This window comes from Bactrocera dorsalis, chromosome 1, assembly GCF_023373825.1.
Source record: "Bactrocera dorsalis isolate Fly_Bdor chromosome 1, ASM2337382v1, whole genome shotgun sequence".
Lineage (NCBI taxonomy): Eukaryota > Metazoa > Arthropoda > Insecta > Diptera > Tephritidae > Bactrocera > Bactrocera dorsalis.
The window spans coordinates 80,761,204-80,780,018 of NC_064303.1; the positions used below are offsets into that span (position 1 = coordinate 80,761,204).

Here is an 18,815-nt window from a genome sequence, read left to right on the forward strand (position 1 = left end):
ATGTATACTTTCTTTGAACACAATAAAGCACTTACCACAATAGCCATAACGCACACGATGTGAGCAAATTTATATGGTGGAGCGATATGTGGATCCTTACTTAGCGAATGTGACTTCAGCTTTTCTCCAAGATAACCCTTTTGCACTTTAGCATAAGAAGCTTTTAAATATACAGAAATTAAATTTATTAATTGAATTTAATTTTATAATAAAGTATAAAATATTGTTTTGAACCATAAATACTCTCGCAATGATTATAATAGTGTTCTAAAAATATTATCGGGTAGTACGGGCCAAAACTATATCAAATGAAATTCGGTTAATCAATAGTCCTATAAATTAAGGCGGTGTCAGAATGGATTGATTTCGTTGCGGCAAAGTAGGCAAATCACAGCTAAGTTAATTCTGTGCATTTATATCGAGAGCGACAGATTAACTATGCGTACTATACCAGAGATGCATCGGGTAGACCAATTCTCAACTTTTACATACGGCAACGTTTTTAATTGACATTTGCTTTTGGCGGTTATGAAAACAGATCATTTATTTTTACTTGCGTAAGCTTTCATTGTAGCATACATCTACATTATGTACGCCCGTACATTCGCATACATATCCGTCATCAACGTTCAAGTACCTATTCTAACGCCGCCTTTACTCAGCCGAAACTATGCTTATCTTCTAATAAGTGAATGAAAATAGTTAAAAACTGATCATAGTCAAATCGGAATTATATATGATAACCGTTATATCCTCATCATCCTTTCACTTTACAGGAGATAAGCCAAGCATTAAGCAATATACATATGTAGGTATAAAATGTATGTAGGTATAAAACTTTGTATGAATATTGCAGGTGTCGCATTTCCTCAACGATTGATTGATGATTGTTTGGCTTATCCAAAAAAAGTCTAAATGCATGGTATAGACTATTATTATCAAATGAATATATGTATCTATAATTGGACTTTTGGTAAACATTTGAACAAAAATTGTCATTGGCTGACATTAAATCATTCCACGCGTTTACATATGTTGAGTGTTCCCTAGAAACTTCATTCGATCATTCGATAATGCCATTTTTGAGATTAAATTTTGAGAACATCAAATAAATCGCGTTTTTGAACTAATCACATATCTTTTCTAATCCTTAATTACCGAATAAATTTTAATTTCTTAATGATGTTAGTTGAGCAACCTTTTCTAAGAGCTAAGCTAGTATGTAACTAAACATTTTATTACTCTTGCATCTTGCAAAGATCAAATCTAAATAAATATCTTTAGATGTTGTGCGATCTTTATATTAAACACGTAAGAAAGGGCTAAGTTTGGGTGTAACTGAGTTGGAAAAATATCTTTAGGTGTTAGCCAAGCATTATTTATAAGTATCATAAAATGTTTTGAAAAAGTTTAACATTCATCGTTCGGCGAATCGTGAATGGATTAGAATCAAATTTGTATCTTATTAACTTATATGATGGGTCTTAGACTCAATTAGTTCTGAAACAATATATTACTCGCCGTCAGCGAAAGTTACCTTCGTTTTTGGTTCACATATAATTTTTGTGTATAACGTTTAACATTCTTCTATTCATTACATTTGTAGTACTGTTAATTAAAATTGACATTTTATAGTTTATAGATAATAAAATTCATCTACTTGTGATCTGACGAGTCTACAGACCACATATGGAGGATGGAGTCATGTGTAGAAGTTCACGCAAGTGAGGAAAGTTCTTTTATTGCCATTTTATTGGGAGTGGCCAGAAACGATTCTTTTACATATGGCTAAAGCAGCTTACGACTTCAGGTCTTAGATCAAGTATTGCCTGTAGTAGCCAAAGAACATCCGTTTGAAGGCGAGGTAAAGGGAGAAGGCGAACCATCCCTCTGCCGTAAAAAACGCTCCCAATGAAAAGGAACAAAGAGCCTCGGAAGATAAATCCTCTTTTTGATGATGATCACAGCAAACGTAATAAGGACTATTACTTTTGACAGCACGAAAAAGTTCTGCTTCTATGCCGCTATGTTGTTCGATATCAAACGAGGTTTCAGACAAAGCGACTCCCTATCGAGCGATTTCTGCAATCTGCTGCTGGGGAAAATATTTCGAGTTGCAGAACTAAATAGGGAAGGTACCATCTTCTATAAGAGTGTACAACTGCTGGCGTACACCGATGATATCGATATCATTGGCCTCAACAACCGCGCCGTTAGTTCTGCTTTCTCCAGAAATTGGAAAAGCGGTAAGTTAAAGGTATGAAATGGAGTGCGTAGAAACATAACTAATTGCTTTTAATTTTAATTACATAGTAAGGATGCCACGTGGTACAGATCTTTGGAATGGGGAACGTTTTAGTATAATTAGAATGCATAAAACCAGCATGAAAATTGGATAAATTTCTGCGCCAGTGAACCGACATCATGATAAAGTCTCAAATTATTTGAAAGATCCTCAAAACTATAGTCTCAAGCGTACTGGTCAGCTACCACCAAATGATTTATCACTTAGCAACTAGTGAAGACATGAGTTGTAGGCAGTTTGGTTGAAATTATTATTATTTTTTAAGTTATAATGCACTATAACAATAAAAAAATATTTTTGTGCGTAGAGGACCTCACTGCTCCATGGGAGATAGGCTTTTGAAGATATATTAAAATCATCCTCAAATAAGATTTTGACCAACCTACATAAGCGGTTTAAAGAGAAGTGGAAAGTCAATTACCACTATAAAGGGTACATTTGGACAGAAACCTTCTGGACTGACTTCACCTACTATTGACATTGCTCAGGTATACTCGGGAACACATGTATGTCAAGCAATATGCACAAATAGCTCATACAATGACCGGGATATACGACAGATGTTTTGTTAGAATAACGAAAATTATTATAAATGTGTTTTGCATTTGGACGTTGGAGTAATTCGAATATAAATTTCCCATATTTTTGTCATTAAACCATAATCTTTCCAATATTATATCTACGGTCCATTCCAACAATGTCACATGTTCCTAAACGCAATTGTAAAAACGTTGCTAATGTATCGTATTTCTAAAGGGAACTCTGCGCGATAAATGTGCAAAACAGTGCAATCTCCGCATCGCTAAATTTTCTAATGGCGACCAAAGAAGAATGAAAAGAAAATTTTTACATTTTTTATTCACAATATTTTAAATAGTTTTAAATTCTTTTTTTACAGTGACGAGAGGTGAACGCACGAGAGCAAAAGCCTTTTGCTAACAATAAAGCTGCCCATGAAGCTAGATTTTGGAGCAAAAAATGCGCTCGATTGTATGGCTTGTGGTGTTGCAGGATATTATACATATACCCTATACTTTAGGGTAATATGTAGTGGTTCAAAAATAGGAACTTAAGCCTAACCGGCGGTGGAAATTTTTCGAGGAACTGGACGAAGTGTGTGAATGTCGAAGCGATATAACCGTTCCGGAACGCAAAACTGCCCCAATACACTTGCGCCAACGTTTTTTCCAATCCTCGAGGGATTTATTAAAGTAAATTTCCCGAATAGCTTTCAATGCGGGTAGCGATTCTCGTTTAATGTCTTCAATTGACTCAAAACGAATTCCCCGGAGTGGTTTGCTGAATAGCCAAAATCGTGCTTTCACTTTGATCTTCCAAATTGGTTCTCACTGATCCTTCTGAAATTCCAACGATGCCAGTAAGATGTCTGACTGTTAATCGCCGAATCTCAAGCACCAATTCCTCTCTTTTATTGGCGTTTTGATCATAAGTTGATGGCCGTACTGGACGAGGTCGCAACCAGAAATTTTATTCCGCACACAAAATTTAATGGAATTTCTTTGTTGAATAATTTCACTCATCGTAAAAATTGCCGAACAAACTTTATGAGCTTCAGAAAGACAAGCTAAAAAAAAATGTCACTGGCAATCACACCAACCGAGAAAAAAATATTTCGACTAATGGGTTTCCGTGCGAGGTTGAATTAAAATGTCTTACTATCTTTTGCCGGCAGTAATATAGTATATTTACATATGCATATATAAAATTACTTATATTCCGATCCTCATTTTGTCGTTTTACATTTTACTGTATTTCCCTGGGTTTGATACATGCAAGTTGCAAGAGTATAAAATGGTAGTTTACACCCCCACATAGTCTTTCCTTACTTGTTGTTCCTCGATTTGACTTAATATCGAAAAACCCTTAATATGCCTTAAAAATATATCCATGCCTCTCACTCTTCCCGACTTTTTTTGCTCACAAAAATGTTTATGTTAAATATCTTTCATATACACCTTTTGATATCATAATGTAGTTTTATACCAAAAAATGAATGAAATCATTTTTTAATATAATGAATTTTGAGAAAATCTCGGTCGAAGTGCAAAAAATATCGATAGAACCAATTAAGATTTTGCGATTCGGCAATAAAAATTATTTAGGTATATTGCGGATATCAGCAAATATACCATATAATAATAAAGGTTCAAAAAAGATACAAAATATAATTGTAATCACCTTATAATATACAGTGTCCGGCACTCGAACCAATTAAAAAAGCCATGAATTCGATTTGGAAAATTATTTTTATTTAAAGTACAAAATGAGTGATCATAAATTCAGGACCAATTCACTTTTGCTCGACATGACCACCTTTTGCCTTAACTATGGCCTTGAGACGGACAAAAAAACGAATCGCAAGCTGCCCGAATGTGACTTGCCGGTATTTTGGCCCACTCACGGACAATGGATTTCTTCAGCATCTCGAGACTGGTGTATTTTTTATTTCGGACCTTGTTCTCCAAAATGGCCCAGAGAGAATAATCCATTGGATTCGCATCTGCTGAATTCGAGAGCTTTTGTGTGGTCTTAATGAAGTTCGGAACGTTGTTGTCAGCCATTTTTGGTTCACCCGCGCTTTGTGAGTCTTGTTGAAACGTCCATGGTTCGCGCCCGAAATGTTTGTTTGCCCACGGCTTCAAAGCAGCCTCCAGAACTTAATCTTCTTAATTGGCGTAGACACCGCTTACGCGATTATAGCCGAAGTTTTCATTGGGTGTTTTTTTTTTACGTGGCGGGTCCCAAACGTAGCGCAAAACCCTATGTAGGGCTCACTTTAGCTCGCCTTAAAACGGATGTTCTTAGGCTACCCAGAGGATACTTGGCCAAAGACCGGAAGTCGTGAGCTGCTTGAGCCATATGTAAAAGAATCGTTTCTGGCCACTCCCAAGTGAATGGCGATCAGAGAACTTTCCTCACTTGCGTGAACTTCTACACATGACCCCATCCTCCAGCCTCCAGAACACTTTCCCGATAATATGTCGCATTTACTTTGACGCCAGGCTCGATGAAAACAATTGGAGAGCGCCCATCTGCTGTGACAGCGGCCCAAGCCATTATTAGTGGCGGGTGCTGCTAGTGGGTGGTGCTAGCGGCCAACCGATGACTTAGATTCTCGTACGAACGACCCTATCGTTTTGAGAGTTTACGAATTGCTCAATTGGAAAATTTTTTTGTCAGAAAACACAATGTTCGGAAATTGACCGCTTTCGGCCAAGCGCAGCAACTGCTTCGCTCTCTCAAGTCTTACTTGTTGCTGCTTCGGTGTGGGATCAAGGGCCTTTTGGAATTTGTAATGCTTGACCTTGAGTTCATTTTTCAATTTCGGATGCTACGGTCTGATATTTTCAGTTCTTTAGCCATTTTATTGCACTTCGTCGTAGATTTCGCTCAAGTCGCTTTTTCACTTTCCGAACCATCTGACGTGACGTTGCAGTCTTTTGATGACCACCTCCATGGCGTTATGCGATGCTACCAGTATTATTGTAACGAGCAATGTTGCGATAAACAAAACCTTTATTCATATTAAGGTGTTTGAGGTTACGAACAATTGCTGGCTGTGATTTTCCATCTAAATATAAAGCAATCACACTATTACGTTTTAATTCCATCGCTTATCACTTTTTTTGCGTTCACATTTGGCAAAACACTTTTGTACACAATACTCCGAACTGTCATTCAGCAAATTTATAAACATCTGATTCCAGTGCGACAGCTGCGTGAACGGTTTGAAGTTGGTTACACTTCGAATGCAGACCTCTGTACAGTATAACAATTTTCCACCCCTAATATTCCCCGAATTGCAAGAATTGTAATTTTCGTGTTCATATCCAAACAGGGGGCATCTAGGTTAGCGTTGATGACATTTTATCATAATCGTATGATGTGTAACGTACTCATTCAGTGCTTAAGGGGGGAGCCTGACTTAGAAGCTTCAAAAATTAACTTTTTTTTACTTAAATTTCTTTAAATAATGCCTAAGAATATGTCCCCAAAGGGCGGACAAGACAGAAAAAAAACTAAACGTCGGATCGAATTGGGGCAAAATTTATTATCTTTGGCATTAAATTATCTTCTATTTAAACTAAAAAAAAAATAAGAAAAGTTATGTTTGAACATATTTTTAAACAACATAAAGTGGAACTAGAAGATATGTTATTAAAAAATATGAATTTAAATTTTTTGTTTCAGATAGAAATTGCGACCTGCATCCTGCCCGCCGTCCGGCAAATGCACTTGCGAGATGCATCGAGCAATTGCTTCCCAAAAGCAGAATATAAAAGATTTTGTATTCAAACAATGTGATAGTGATGTTTAAATATATAACTATAAACCCCCGAAATTTCGTTTTAATCAATTAATTCTTTCCCTCCTAAAGATATCCTCAAAAAAATCGATTTTCTGAAGTTTCTAAATCAAGCTCCCCCCTAAGTATACATTCATATATACTTACCTAACTTATTAAAGTATTTACTAACTTGATAGCAGACTCGTGACCTTCGTAATTCTGAAGACGCGGAATCTTTGTAAAAATTCATCAAGTCCTTGATTGCGATTGCTGAATTATATAGTCCTTCCCACTATTCAGATAGAAGTGTTAACTATAGTAGTTGAAGTAAACATGAAGCGAGTGAAACTATAGAATGTTGAGATGTACATATGTACGTATATTAATAGCTTTACGATGTCTTGTCTTAATTTTGTTTCTTAACTCTCGAAGAGAATTTACAGATTCTACACTGGCTCATCAGCCGCCCAATTACACTGGTAAACAAAAATCCACATGTTTTTTGTGACATGAACAGAACAAAGTGTTTATTATTTAACAACTGCCACAAACGCAGAAAATAGCTATAGATTTCTTCTATCGCTTATAGTTTTTTGCTATGAGAATTTTTGTTAAAAAAAAAGAGCGGAGATAGATATATTATTGTTATATTATTTTATTAACCAAAGAGTACCTTAAAATGTTACTGCCGATGTTTGGAGTATCCAAAAAACAATGTCCAGCAGTAATCGGCAAGCAAACTGTCACTCCACTTGCCTTGGTACCATTTCGCCGTGGCAGAAATGTCTTGATGAGACCGTTCCCCATGTTCGTCACTTACGACCCCTAAATTTACGGGGAAAAAATGCAGATGGGAGTCCAGAAAATGAATTTTAAGGCAGTAAGTAGTTCAGTCACAAGTTCTTTGTAACTGTTAGCTTTCACATTTCCAAGAAAATGTTTAATAATACTATTAAAGGCACACCAGGGTCGTATTTCAGTTTCATTGAGCATTTCCTCAAATGTTTTAGCTTTCATTTGTTCTCTTATTTGCGGATCCACAAATATGCCCTCCTTAATTTTTGCTTCACTGACGCTTGGAAGTTTTTGTTTTAGGTACAAGAACTCTCTTCCATTTCTGTCCATTGCCTTAACAAAATTCTTCATTAAAATCAATTTAATATGCAAAGGTGGTAGTAATACCCTTTTGGGATTAACTACAGGTTCACTTGTAACTTTTTTTTGTCCCGGAGTGAGTGCCTGGCCAGTACCACTGCTTCTGTACATAATGACAGTCTCTCGCACGGCTGTCACATTCCCAAAGGAAGCAACGATATTTCGTATATCCTAGTTGCATTCCAAGAAGAAGTGCTATTACTTTTAGGTTTCCACATATTGCCCAACCATACTCTAAAGAACTCTTATATTCTCATATGTGTCTTTCATATGAACCGCATGAGCTAACGACACAGATGGATATTTGTTACCGTTATGAACCAATACCGCCTTTAAACTAAGTTTAGAGCAGTGTTGTCCAACGTGACTGTGTGCACGTTATGCTTGTGTTGGTTATTCTAGCGTCAACTGATCGCAAAATTCTTCTTTGCTTGCGGGTTTGAAGTTTTGAGTGTAACGTTCTTATAATTTTTAATAATGGCAGGAAATGTATCAAGGAAAAGAAGTGAAGTATGATGTTTGAAGTGGTAGATGAAATATAATCAAAATGGAATATTCTAATTTGTTTTAATAAAATTTTTAATTTTACTTATTGTTAAAACCAAATTTGAAAGCTTTTTGTGATGAAAACAAGAATTGTAACTAATTAATTTCAGAAAAAATGATGGAATAAAAAAATTACGCGTTTTTAATATTTTCCCAAAGATTAGGAAACTCGCGTTAATTATTTGGTCTTGAAAATATTAAAAGCGGGTATACTAAACAAACAAATTATCAACCACACTAATGGTAATTCCTTCTAAGAAATGTGTGAAACCATCATACCAACATATAAATGAACTATGCAATACTCTCTAAGTGTCAGGTAGCCGAACCACTCCAACATTTGCGAAAATGTAGTGAAAAGAAAGGCGGAAAAACTACGTAAGTGGTAAGTGGAACAGACCCGTCTTTCTGCTTTTTTCGGTAAAAAGTTATATTTACATCACTTTGTAGAAGGTTCCAATCTTTTAGTCTGGATGCTAAAAGTTCGGACTGCGATTTTGAATGGCTTAGATCGCGAACTAAGTCTTTAAGTTCACGCTGTGAAATTAGATGCGGCACTGTTGAACATCCTGGCAAATCAAATAAAAGATCGGTTGTCATTTCCTTTCCGGTTTCTGTAACATCTTCAAGTGATAGAGCTAGTCGACTCTAGTTCTTCATCGAGACTCCAAGATTCTGATGCTTTCGGAATAGGAAGTTGTTCACTATGTTTAACAGGTCTTAAAGCTAATGGTAAATTACAGTACATAACCATATGTTTAGACTTCTATGTATATTCCAGTACCTTTAATATTCGTGAGGCAAAAATAGCAGTCTGTAACATGGTTTTCTGGTTCTCTCCAAACCATTGGCACTGCAAAGAGCATTTTACGATTTGCACCTTTTAACCAAACTGTTAACAATGTTGCACAAGTTTTACAACAGATATGAAGAGCCCATGTTTTGTCTTGGTCCCAAACTTTAACACCATAATACAGTTCGTAAGCGTTTAGCACAACTGAAGTAAAATTACGTTTTTGCGATTTAAAAGTTAGTTCTCCGCACACGTAATGAAAACTGTTGGCACTATTTTCGCACTGCCTAGGCATTGTCCCTAAAAATCTTAAACACAGTAATTTCAAAAACGTAAAAGAAAGTGAACTCAAAAACGTTTTGCTATCCAAACGTAGAACACGTAACCGATTCGGACACCGTTAGTCTACTGATAAATTTTGTAAAATAAAATTATCCTAAAATACGCTGTTTACTTCAAACAAGCAGGCAGAACCGGTCTAAACCCTATAAATCTCTGCTCGTATGAAAATATGAGATGATGAGATATAATGAAATTTTATGTATTGTAAAACTAAAGCCGCAGGTTACAGAATATCGGAGGGTGATAGAAAAATTATGTTTTCAGATGTGACTTCAGGGTATCAAACTGCATTAGAAACACCTAAGGATTTTCATGTCACAAATTATATGTCTACCAGTGTTATCGAAGCTACCATGCTTGTCGAGCAATTAAAAAACAATTTATTAGTAGGGATTACAATTTAATAAAAAAAAGGTTACCAATGTTAGCTAAATAATAGAAAATACAAAAACGTTTTTTTTTTTTAATTTCATTTATACAATAAACATCAATCTTAAAAAAATATGTACTTACGTCGTCTAATGAGAATATTGCATTTTTGTACTGATTAGCATTATTATTTAGAATATACTTGGCTCCCATGGCACTTACACCATAAAAGGCACTAAAATTTCGTGAAAACATTCGAAATACTTTAAGAAAAAAATATTATGTTAGTGTAGGTATACAGTATATACAAGTAAGTTGCAGTGCACTTACTATCATCATATAGTAAAGTATCGTCGAAAATTGGTTCGACGAACGTTTCTATAAAATCTTCGAATATTTTGCGGTTGGCGATTGAACTTTTCCTCGCTTTTGTAGTTTCAGGGTAAAGATCTGTCAACGATGCTATAAATATAAAGATAAACATATCTACATATTAGATTATCTGCTAAAGCAAGCAAGGCAACAGCCATAATTTAAAAAGAAAAACAAGTGAGGACGTGCAAAGAAAATGGTATACGCGTATGAGATTTTTATATATTAGTCTTGCGGTATTTTTATTGAAGTTTTTTTTTATTGAAATTGAAATGAATTTTTGATGACTCATGCCCAGCTCTTGACCGATGCTACGGCTGCTACTACTCGTATGCCGGTCTCTTTTGACCAATTCAGCGATTTTATCGCAATTTTCGAGGACAGGCCTTCCGGAGCGTGGCGCATCTTCGACCACCTCTACACCAGAACGAAAACGTTGAAACCATCATTGTGCGGTGGAAATGGAAACTGTGTCGGGTCCATAAACTGCACAAATTTTATTGGCGGCTTGGGAAGCATTTTTGCCTTTATCGTAGTAGTACTGTAAAATATGCCGTATTTTCTCTTTATTTTGCTCCATGCTTGCGACGCTATAACTCACGAACGACTTAAAAGAAACGACAATCAATCAAATACGTGTTAGCGCGTGAAATGAGCTTTCCTAAAAGGTATAGTATGACCCGATGCGACGAATAAAACTAGAACTCCTCGCTTTCAGCGCCAACTAGCGATAATACTAAAAAAGCGAAATAATAAAAAATAATTTGAAATGGCAAGTGTTGCTTCAGTTATTTACATTCACAATGAAAATAATTGCACCACTTTTATACCAAAAAAATATATGAGAAATTGCATAACAGCTGTATTGAGGAATATGAAAAGAAATCGTTTTTTGTCAGTGTATAAAAAAGTTATTTATTACTTCAATATTATTATACACCACTTTTTGCCATTTTCCGCTAGACATTTTTCATCAGAGCAAAACTTTTCTGGTTTCTCGTCTAAGAATTGCGACAAATAATTTTCATAGGCTTCTCTTGAAGCCAACTTTACTCCATTAAGGGAGTTCTGCATTGACCGAAACTGAGTCTACATCTAGTTGTACGGATGGAAGACGAAGCTCTTTCTGTTGTTGATCAGTTCTGACCGTTTTTTTTTCGATTGCTTGCTTCAATCTCATCAGTTGTTGACAGCAAAATATAGAATCAATCGTTCGACCAGGTTGGAGCAGTCCATAGTGGATGATTCCTTTCCAATCTCAACAAACATTCGACATAACCTTTCGAGGCATCAATTGTCATGCTTGGACCATGATCTTTTTCACACATTATTGTCGTATTTGATTCAATTTTTATCTTCTGTTACTGTTCGCTTCAGAAATGGTTCGATTTCATTTCGTTTCAGCAAAGAATCGCAGATGTTATAATAATTCGGTGTATTAAATATTTCACATACAATTCATGTGGTACCCAAACATCGAGCTTTTTTAAATAGCTCAAAACCGTTTGATGATGAATATTAAGTTCCTTAGCGATGTCATGGCTGCTTACGTGACGGTCCTGGTTAAGACCAATATTTTCCATAATTTCATCGACTTTTTCAACAATTGGTTGCTCAGAGCAAGGTGCATCCTTCATATCGAAATTTCCAGAACTTCCAGTCTCGGACAACATGACTTAGCCAGCGTAGCCGCTGTCTCTTAATTCGCTGAACTATGTCAATGTCGTCGTATAACACATACAGCTCATCGTTCTATCAAATGATATTCGCCGTGGGCAACGCGTAAAGGACCTTAAATCCTTTGCAGAACTTTTCTCTCGAAAACTCGCAACGTCGACTCATCAGTTGTTGTTATCGTCCAAGCCTCTGTACCATATAATAGGACCGGAATTCTGAGTGACTTATAGCGTTTGGTTTTTGTTCGTCCGACTTTATTTCTCAATTCTCTACTAAGTCCGAAGTAGCACCTGTTGGTAAAAGATATTCTGCGTTGGATTTCGAGGCTGACGTTGTTGTTGGTGTTGATCCTAGATCCTAAATAGACGAAATTTTCTACTTCGAAGTTATGACTGTCAACAGTGACGTGAGCGCCAAGTCGCGAGTGCGACGACTATTTGTTTGATGACAGGAGATATTTCGTCTTTGCTTTGCTTCCTTGTCCAGTCTGGAGAAAGCAGATCTAACGTTGCGGGTGTTCGAGGCCGATGATATCTATTTCATCGACATACGCCAGCAGCTGTACACTCTTATAAAAGACTGTACCTTCTCGATTGAGTTCTGCAGCTCGAATTATTTTCTCCAGAAGTAGGTTGAAAAAGTCACACGAAAGAGAGTCGCCTTGTCTGAAACCTCGTTTGGTATCGAATGGGTCGGAGAGGTCCTTCCCGATCCTGACGGAGCTTTTGGTGTTGCTCAACGTCAGTTTATACAGCCGTATTAGTTTTGCGGGGATACCAAATTCAGACATCGCGGCATTAAGGCAGCTCCTTTTCGTGCTGTCGAAAGCAGCTTTGAAATCGACGAAGAGTTAGTGTGTGTCGATTCTCCTTTCATGGGTCTTTTCCACGATTTGGTGCATAGAGAATATCTGGTCGGTTGTTGATTTGCCAGGTTTAAAGCCACACTGATAAGGTCCAATCAGTTTGTTGACGGTGGGCTTTAATCTTTCACACAATACGCTCGATAGAACCTTATACGCGATGTTGAGGAGGCTTATCCCACGGTAGTTGGCGCAGATTGTGGGTACCGATGCCAAGAGCATACTAAAGTTATGGAGGGAACACTTCTCCAGCCTGATGAATGGCAGTGAAAGTACAACGCCAGCAGAAGGCGAACACGATTCCCCAATCGATGACAATGCAGCAGGCGTTCCATTGCCCGACTATGAAGAAGTTCGAATAGCCATTACCCGTCTGAAGAACAACAAAGCAGCGGGGCCAATGGATAGCCGGCCGAGCTACTGCGGCGAAGAACTGATAAGGAGCATGCATCAGTTTCTTTGAAAAATATGGTCGGACGAAAGCATGCCCAACGGTTGGAATTTAAGTTGCTCTACCCAATCAAGAAAAAGGGAAACCCAACAAATTACACTATGTATGGCCTATTTAATTATTTATATAATGTAAATGTTCTTAATTAAAGTCTTTAAAAATTAGTAAATTTTATTTTATTATGTTTGCACTAAGTCGGAAAACTTTGGTTGAAAATAGAGACACAAATATTGTCATGAAAGTTGTGTATTGGCTCATAAGTAATTGCATTAACATGGGAAGTGTCCATGTTTGAAAATGACCAATCAAATAATCTATAGAGCTTGCAATACTATGCTTTGCATATATTAGAATGCTCCGTTTATTACTGTTGTTTGTTTCCGTGCTATCTTTACTCAGTTGTTTAATTGGAGTAAATCCTGGTATATCAAAATTTTCAGCTTTACTTGTGTTCAATTCCATCAGTTCTCTAAATACCTTCAAAAAAGGTATCGAGAGCAGGTAGCTGCAGACATGCTGGACCGAGCCAATTCAGATCCCACCTTCATGGAACGCATGATCACTGGTGACGAGACATGGGACAAAAGGTGCGCCAAAGTCCAAAAAACCACGCCAAAGCCAATCGAAAGTGAAGGAAGACTCATTATTTTCTTCGATATTCGTGTAGTCGCCCACTATGAATACGTTCCAACTGGCCAAACTGTCAACAAAGAGTATTATCTTGATGTTATGAGGCGCTTACGAGACGATATTTGTCATAAACTTCCGACTTTGTGGGCCAAATCGCTTCAAATGGATGTTACTTTGAAGGCGATCAAATAAATTTTGATGATGAATTCCCGATACTTTCTCGGGTGTATACCCATTATTCGATGAAACCGTTAGTAAATTACAATTACTTTTGGTACCTCTTCACTTATATTGAAAGCCATAAGCTTCGACTTAGTTTCATCGCTATATTTAAGCTCACGTCAGCCAAAATTATTATAAAACAAGTAAGGGTGCAACCAAACATTTTATACTCTTGCAACTTGTAAGAATGAAAGCCAGCGAAATACTATAAGGAGTAAAGTCAGCCGGATGTTCACAATTCCTGATATTAATTATACTATATAAGGGCTAGGCCAAGTTTTCGTTTAAACTTGCCTATTTTAGGCACAAAGATATACTGTTATGAATAAAACACGCTCTCTTATTTTCATAGGGATAACTCACATATTGGCCAATATAAGTGGTACGAAGTCACACCAAACTTCGAAAATCTTTATATTTGGAAGTTTGGACTGATTCAACTAATTTTTGACATACAGGCATACCATTATAAGTGAAAGAGTATCCCTTAATTTTAATTATATATCTCCCGCATTGTAGCATAAGTGGTTTAGGAGATATGTACATTAAACTTGTTAGAGGACGGAGCCACGCCAAGTTTTCGGTTAATGGCAATTTGTGGGCGTATCAGTTATCCGATTACGCCTATCTGCGAACACGAAATTTGTTTTGTACCAAGGAACCCACACACCAAGTATATCGAGATATCTCAAGTTTTACTCCAGTTACAGCTTGCATGGACGGACCCATGGACAGATGGTCACCCGGATTAAAACTTTTCTCGTCATCCTGATCATGTATATGTATCTAACCCTATATATATCTCGAAGTGTTTTTGGTGATACGTACAACCGTCCATGGTCAAATTGCTGCTTCATGAAGTCCTCTTCTTTGATCTCGGGTGCAAAACTTTGTGTTTATGACGGATTTATCATTCGACTTCTTCAATTTTGATAGTGTCGGTAGGGGTGCTAAAGGGTTATGTACATTGAACACATTAGAAGTGTCCATTGCTACTGCGACATCCTATGCCAATTACAGTTGTACATCCTTTTTAAGTGCTTGGTTATGGCACGTAAAAGGTTTTCGTTTAATGATATTTTGAAAGCGTGGCAGTGACTCGATTACAGTTATCTACCTTTTTTTATCAATGAACATGTGTACCAAGTTTCATTGCGATAACTCAATGTTTACTCAAGTTACAGACTGTACAGCCAGGCGAACGGATAGACAGTCAACCCGATTTCAACTCGTCTCTTCATCCCGATTACTTAAATATACATACATAACTCTATAATTATTATTTATTTCGATTTGTTTTTGATGACTTCGCCCGTGCGTATGCTCCGAAGTCCTGACATTGACACGGAACACTTTCTTGCTGACACAATGACACAAATATGCGCACCCGCCTTTGAGCAGCAAAAAAACACACGTCAACGTCAATCACAATAGACAGCTGAGCGATTTTCGACTCGACTTGTACTACACACAGCTTCTTTCGTACAGATGCAACAGAAACCATTGGTTTTCTGAAAATGCAAAAGAACGGCTGGTTCGATGCCTACCTCGCAACATTACAATCGTCCACAGAGGTAGAAATGCGTTAGTAAGAAGAGCTTGACAAGCAGGTCGATAGGGGTGATGTTCGAAAATTCTAAGAAAAGATGCGGCGACTAACAACCGGTTTCAAGACCGGAGCATTCTCGTAGAACGCCCCGAGGTGATCTAGTGACTGATGCCCACAGCATACTGAAACTATGGAGGAAACACTTCTCTAGCATGCTGAATGACAGTGAAAGCATAACACCTGGAGATGGTGAACCCGATTCCTCAATCAATGACGATAAAGCATACATTCCATTGTCCGACCGTGAAGAAGTTAGAAAAACAATTACCCGTCTGAAGAACAACAAAGGTGCGAGGGCCGATGGATCGTTGGATGTTGGACGAGATCTGATAAGGAGCATGCATCAGCTTCCTTGTAGAACATCGTTGGACGAAAGCATGTTCTACGATTGGAATTTAAATGTAGTCTGCCCAATCCGGCTACAGTGGGATAGGCCTCCTTAACATCGCATATAAAGTTCTATTGACCGTACTGCGTGAAAGTTTAAAGCCCATCGACAACAAACTTATCAGTCTGACTTCAGGCCCGGAAAATCAACAACTGACCAGAAATTCATCACGCGGCATATAATTGGAAAAGACCCGTGAAAGGAGAATCGACATACACCGCCTCTTCGTCGATTTCAAAGCTGCTTTCGTCAGCACGAAAATGAGCTGCCTTTACGCCACGATGACTGAATACGGTATCCCCGCAAAATTAATACGGCTGTTTGAACTGAGATTGAGTAACTCCGATTGGAATCGCCAATTTGAGTCAAACAGCGAAAAGAAAAACTACTGGCGCTGTTATAAACTCGGCTAAAACCGCGTAAGCGGTGTCTACTTCAATAAAGTAGAAGATGAAGAAATGCGAGTATACGGGTACAAAATCTTTGCAACGAAATTACTTTAAAATATTTTGTTGTTCAAATATTAACTCACGAGTATTCCAGCATTCATTAATTGAATCATTTCTTAATTTTTCAAAATCGTTGTCAAGGATTTCGATTACGCGTTTCATTGTTTCAGCATTTTTAGTACTTGAATCACGCTTCGGCTTATTATATAATTTTTTCAGATGTAAAAGGTTTTTGAACGTACTGAAAAGGAATAGCCTATTGACGACGTAAAATATGGCGTCGGTTAAAAAGGTTATTTAGAGGAAAATTTGAAAATTTTCTAACACTTACGCTAATAATATGATGGACAACAGAAGCAGTGAAGTTAGCAATAATGCGCATACTTTTGGGCATCTACATTGCTCTGGTTTATATTTGTTTCGGTTGCAATACCACACTAAGAAAGCAATCCTGAAAGTAAAGAATAAACGTTGCAGAATAATAATTCACTTAATGAAATACTAAAAAAAAAATTAATTGTAATCGGAGTTTGAACGAACTAATTTTGTACATTTCGATATCGGAAAAGAAGTTTGATCTCAAATTAAAAATGTAACAATTAAACAAAACCAGCATTATACACTATTGGACAGGAAGCGGTGATTTGATTTGATTATAAAACTTACTAATACTACTTTAGTTATTTCTTTGAAACGGATTACTTACATTAGTAAAAACGCTAATGCACATAAAACAGCCAGTACTATAAGAATGTAGAACGTAGTGAATAATTCGGTGAAGTCTTGTTTCTTTGTTTTTGGACCATACTCATCTCTTTTCACGTATCCTATAAAGTAATATCAAAATATACATAATATAATATATAACACGTAAAAAAGTTCTATTTAAGAGTATTTTGTAAATTTTTATATGAAAATGGATTAGAGAAATTTGTAAAGTTGTTCAAATATATTGAATGCAAATATTATAAACAAGATTTTCGTGGCAAGTATATGTATGTCACTTATTTTTATCCGATTATGAATCATGTAAGTTGTTTTTAGGGGATTTTAAATTTTATATATTTAAAATACAGAATAATCACTAAAGTGCGGGTATCTGCATTTTGTCGGTTTTATTTTGTTCCAAAATGTTGTTTCCAACCATTCAGTTCTTGCAATACTAAATATTCCCCCAAGAGCGTAGGTAGAAATCTGGTATACAATGAAATTGAAACCGCACTATTTCACTCAATGGTTTGGGTTCAATGTCACTTTCCACTAATTTCAAAGGTAATATGTAAGTATTAACCCCTATTTGTTAATCGACGCGACGTTTTTTCATCATTTTTTAATCACTTAAGGCCATCACTTTCAGAACTTCTCATAGGTCGAACAGCTTTGAAGCACGTTACATAAATGGAAGTGTAGCAGTAAACTAACACTTGGCTTAGAGAAACAATGAAAACACCAAATATGGAAATGAGTTTGCCTATGACTGTCGGCACAAATATTTCGCATTGCATATTTCATATAATCTCTAGATTCCGCGTTTTCAAATTCCACTTTTACGGACGCTAGTTTATCAGTGAGTATGTTGGTTGAGATGCTTGGATAATTAACATACTAACAACAAGTAGTTCCTGAAAATAGTCATAATAGGTTAAAACTTTAAAATTAATGTAATCTTACCATCTGGTAATTTGTTGGTGCCGAAACCGTTCAAAAATAGTTGTGTCAACCCTTTAAATATCGGCTTCGGTGAACAATTCTGGGTGTCCGAAGGCATATCTTTGAAATTTACGTGTTTCGGTTAAAAAAAATTGAAGATCCTAAGAAATTTCGCAATATTCTTCAATTTATTTTAAAGTGCACAATTTTTGAGACTTCGAAAGATTATATGTTTCTTTATTTATAAGCGTCTTAAATTCAGTAATAATAAGATTAGTATAACTGATTTTATTTGTTAATAGACCGAAAATTCCAAATTGTGAAAATTTTATCTGAAAGTAATGAAATGTTGTTTTTTCTCAATGCTCATTCATTTCAGACAGCACCATGTAAAACATAATTGAAAAGAACACTCAAACTGTATGTACATAGAGTACTTTGCATAAGAATTTTTCTTCTACGAGTATAATCAGTTACTTAAGCAAAGCCTTTTTATAACCCAATTCGACCTTGTCACTACAAAGTACGTACTCTAGTTATAAATATAGTATGTATAACTGCGTGAGCTTTCTACATACATATATTTGGGGCTTTGCTTCATCAAAAGTCGGTTAAAGAATACATTGATGGAGATGTGATTATCCTGAAGTAAACAACTCACTGGTTTCCGAAGAAGATTCAACAGT

At 36.5% G+C, this 18,815-nt stretch overlaps 1 protein-coding gene across 4 annotated transcripts in view; it reads right to left on the reverse strand.

Annotated features, from left to right (window-relative positions):
• LOC105223569 (uncharacterized) overlaps nt 1-18,815 on the reverse strand; it is a 52,491-nt gene that overhangs the window by 8,852 nt on the left and 24,824 nt on the right. Inside the window, exons 1-9 of one of the 4 annotated variants that reach the window (XM_049446448.1) lie at nt 18,151-18,500; nt 18,086-18,101; nt 17,186-17,306; nt 16,811-16,930; nt 16,563-16,735; nt 10,150-10,281; nt 9,964-10,082; nt 6,780-6,906; nt 36-160 (exon numbers count right to left, since the gene is read on the reverse strand). In XM_049446448.1, the coding sequence (XP_049302405.1) occupies nt 36-160; nt 6,780-6,906; nt 9,964-10,082; nt 10,150-10,281; nt 16,563-16,735; nt 16,811-16,930; nt 17,186-17,306; nt 18,086-18,101; nt 18,151-18,153 (936 nt within the window). In that variant the 5' untranslated portion in view covers nt 18,154-18,500. Of the gene's footprint in view, nt 1-35; nt 161-6,779; nt 6,907-9,963; nt 10,083-10,149; nt 10,282-16,562; nt 16,736-16,810; nt 16,931-17,185; nt 17,307-18,085; nt 18,102-18,150; nt 18,501-18,815 lie in introns of those variants that run through there. The other 3 variants (XM_049446447.1, XM_049446446.1, XM_049446445.1) reach the window with 3 other exon arrangements.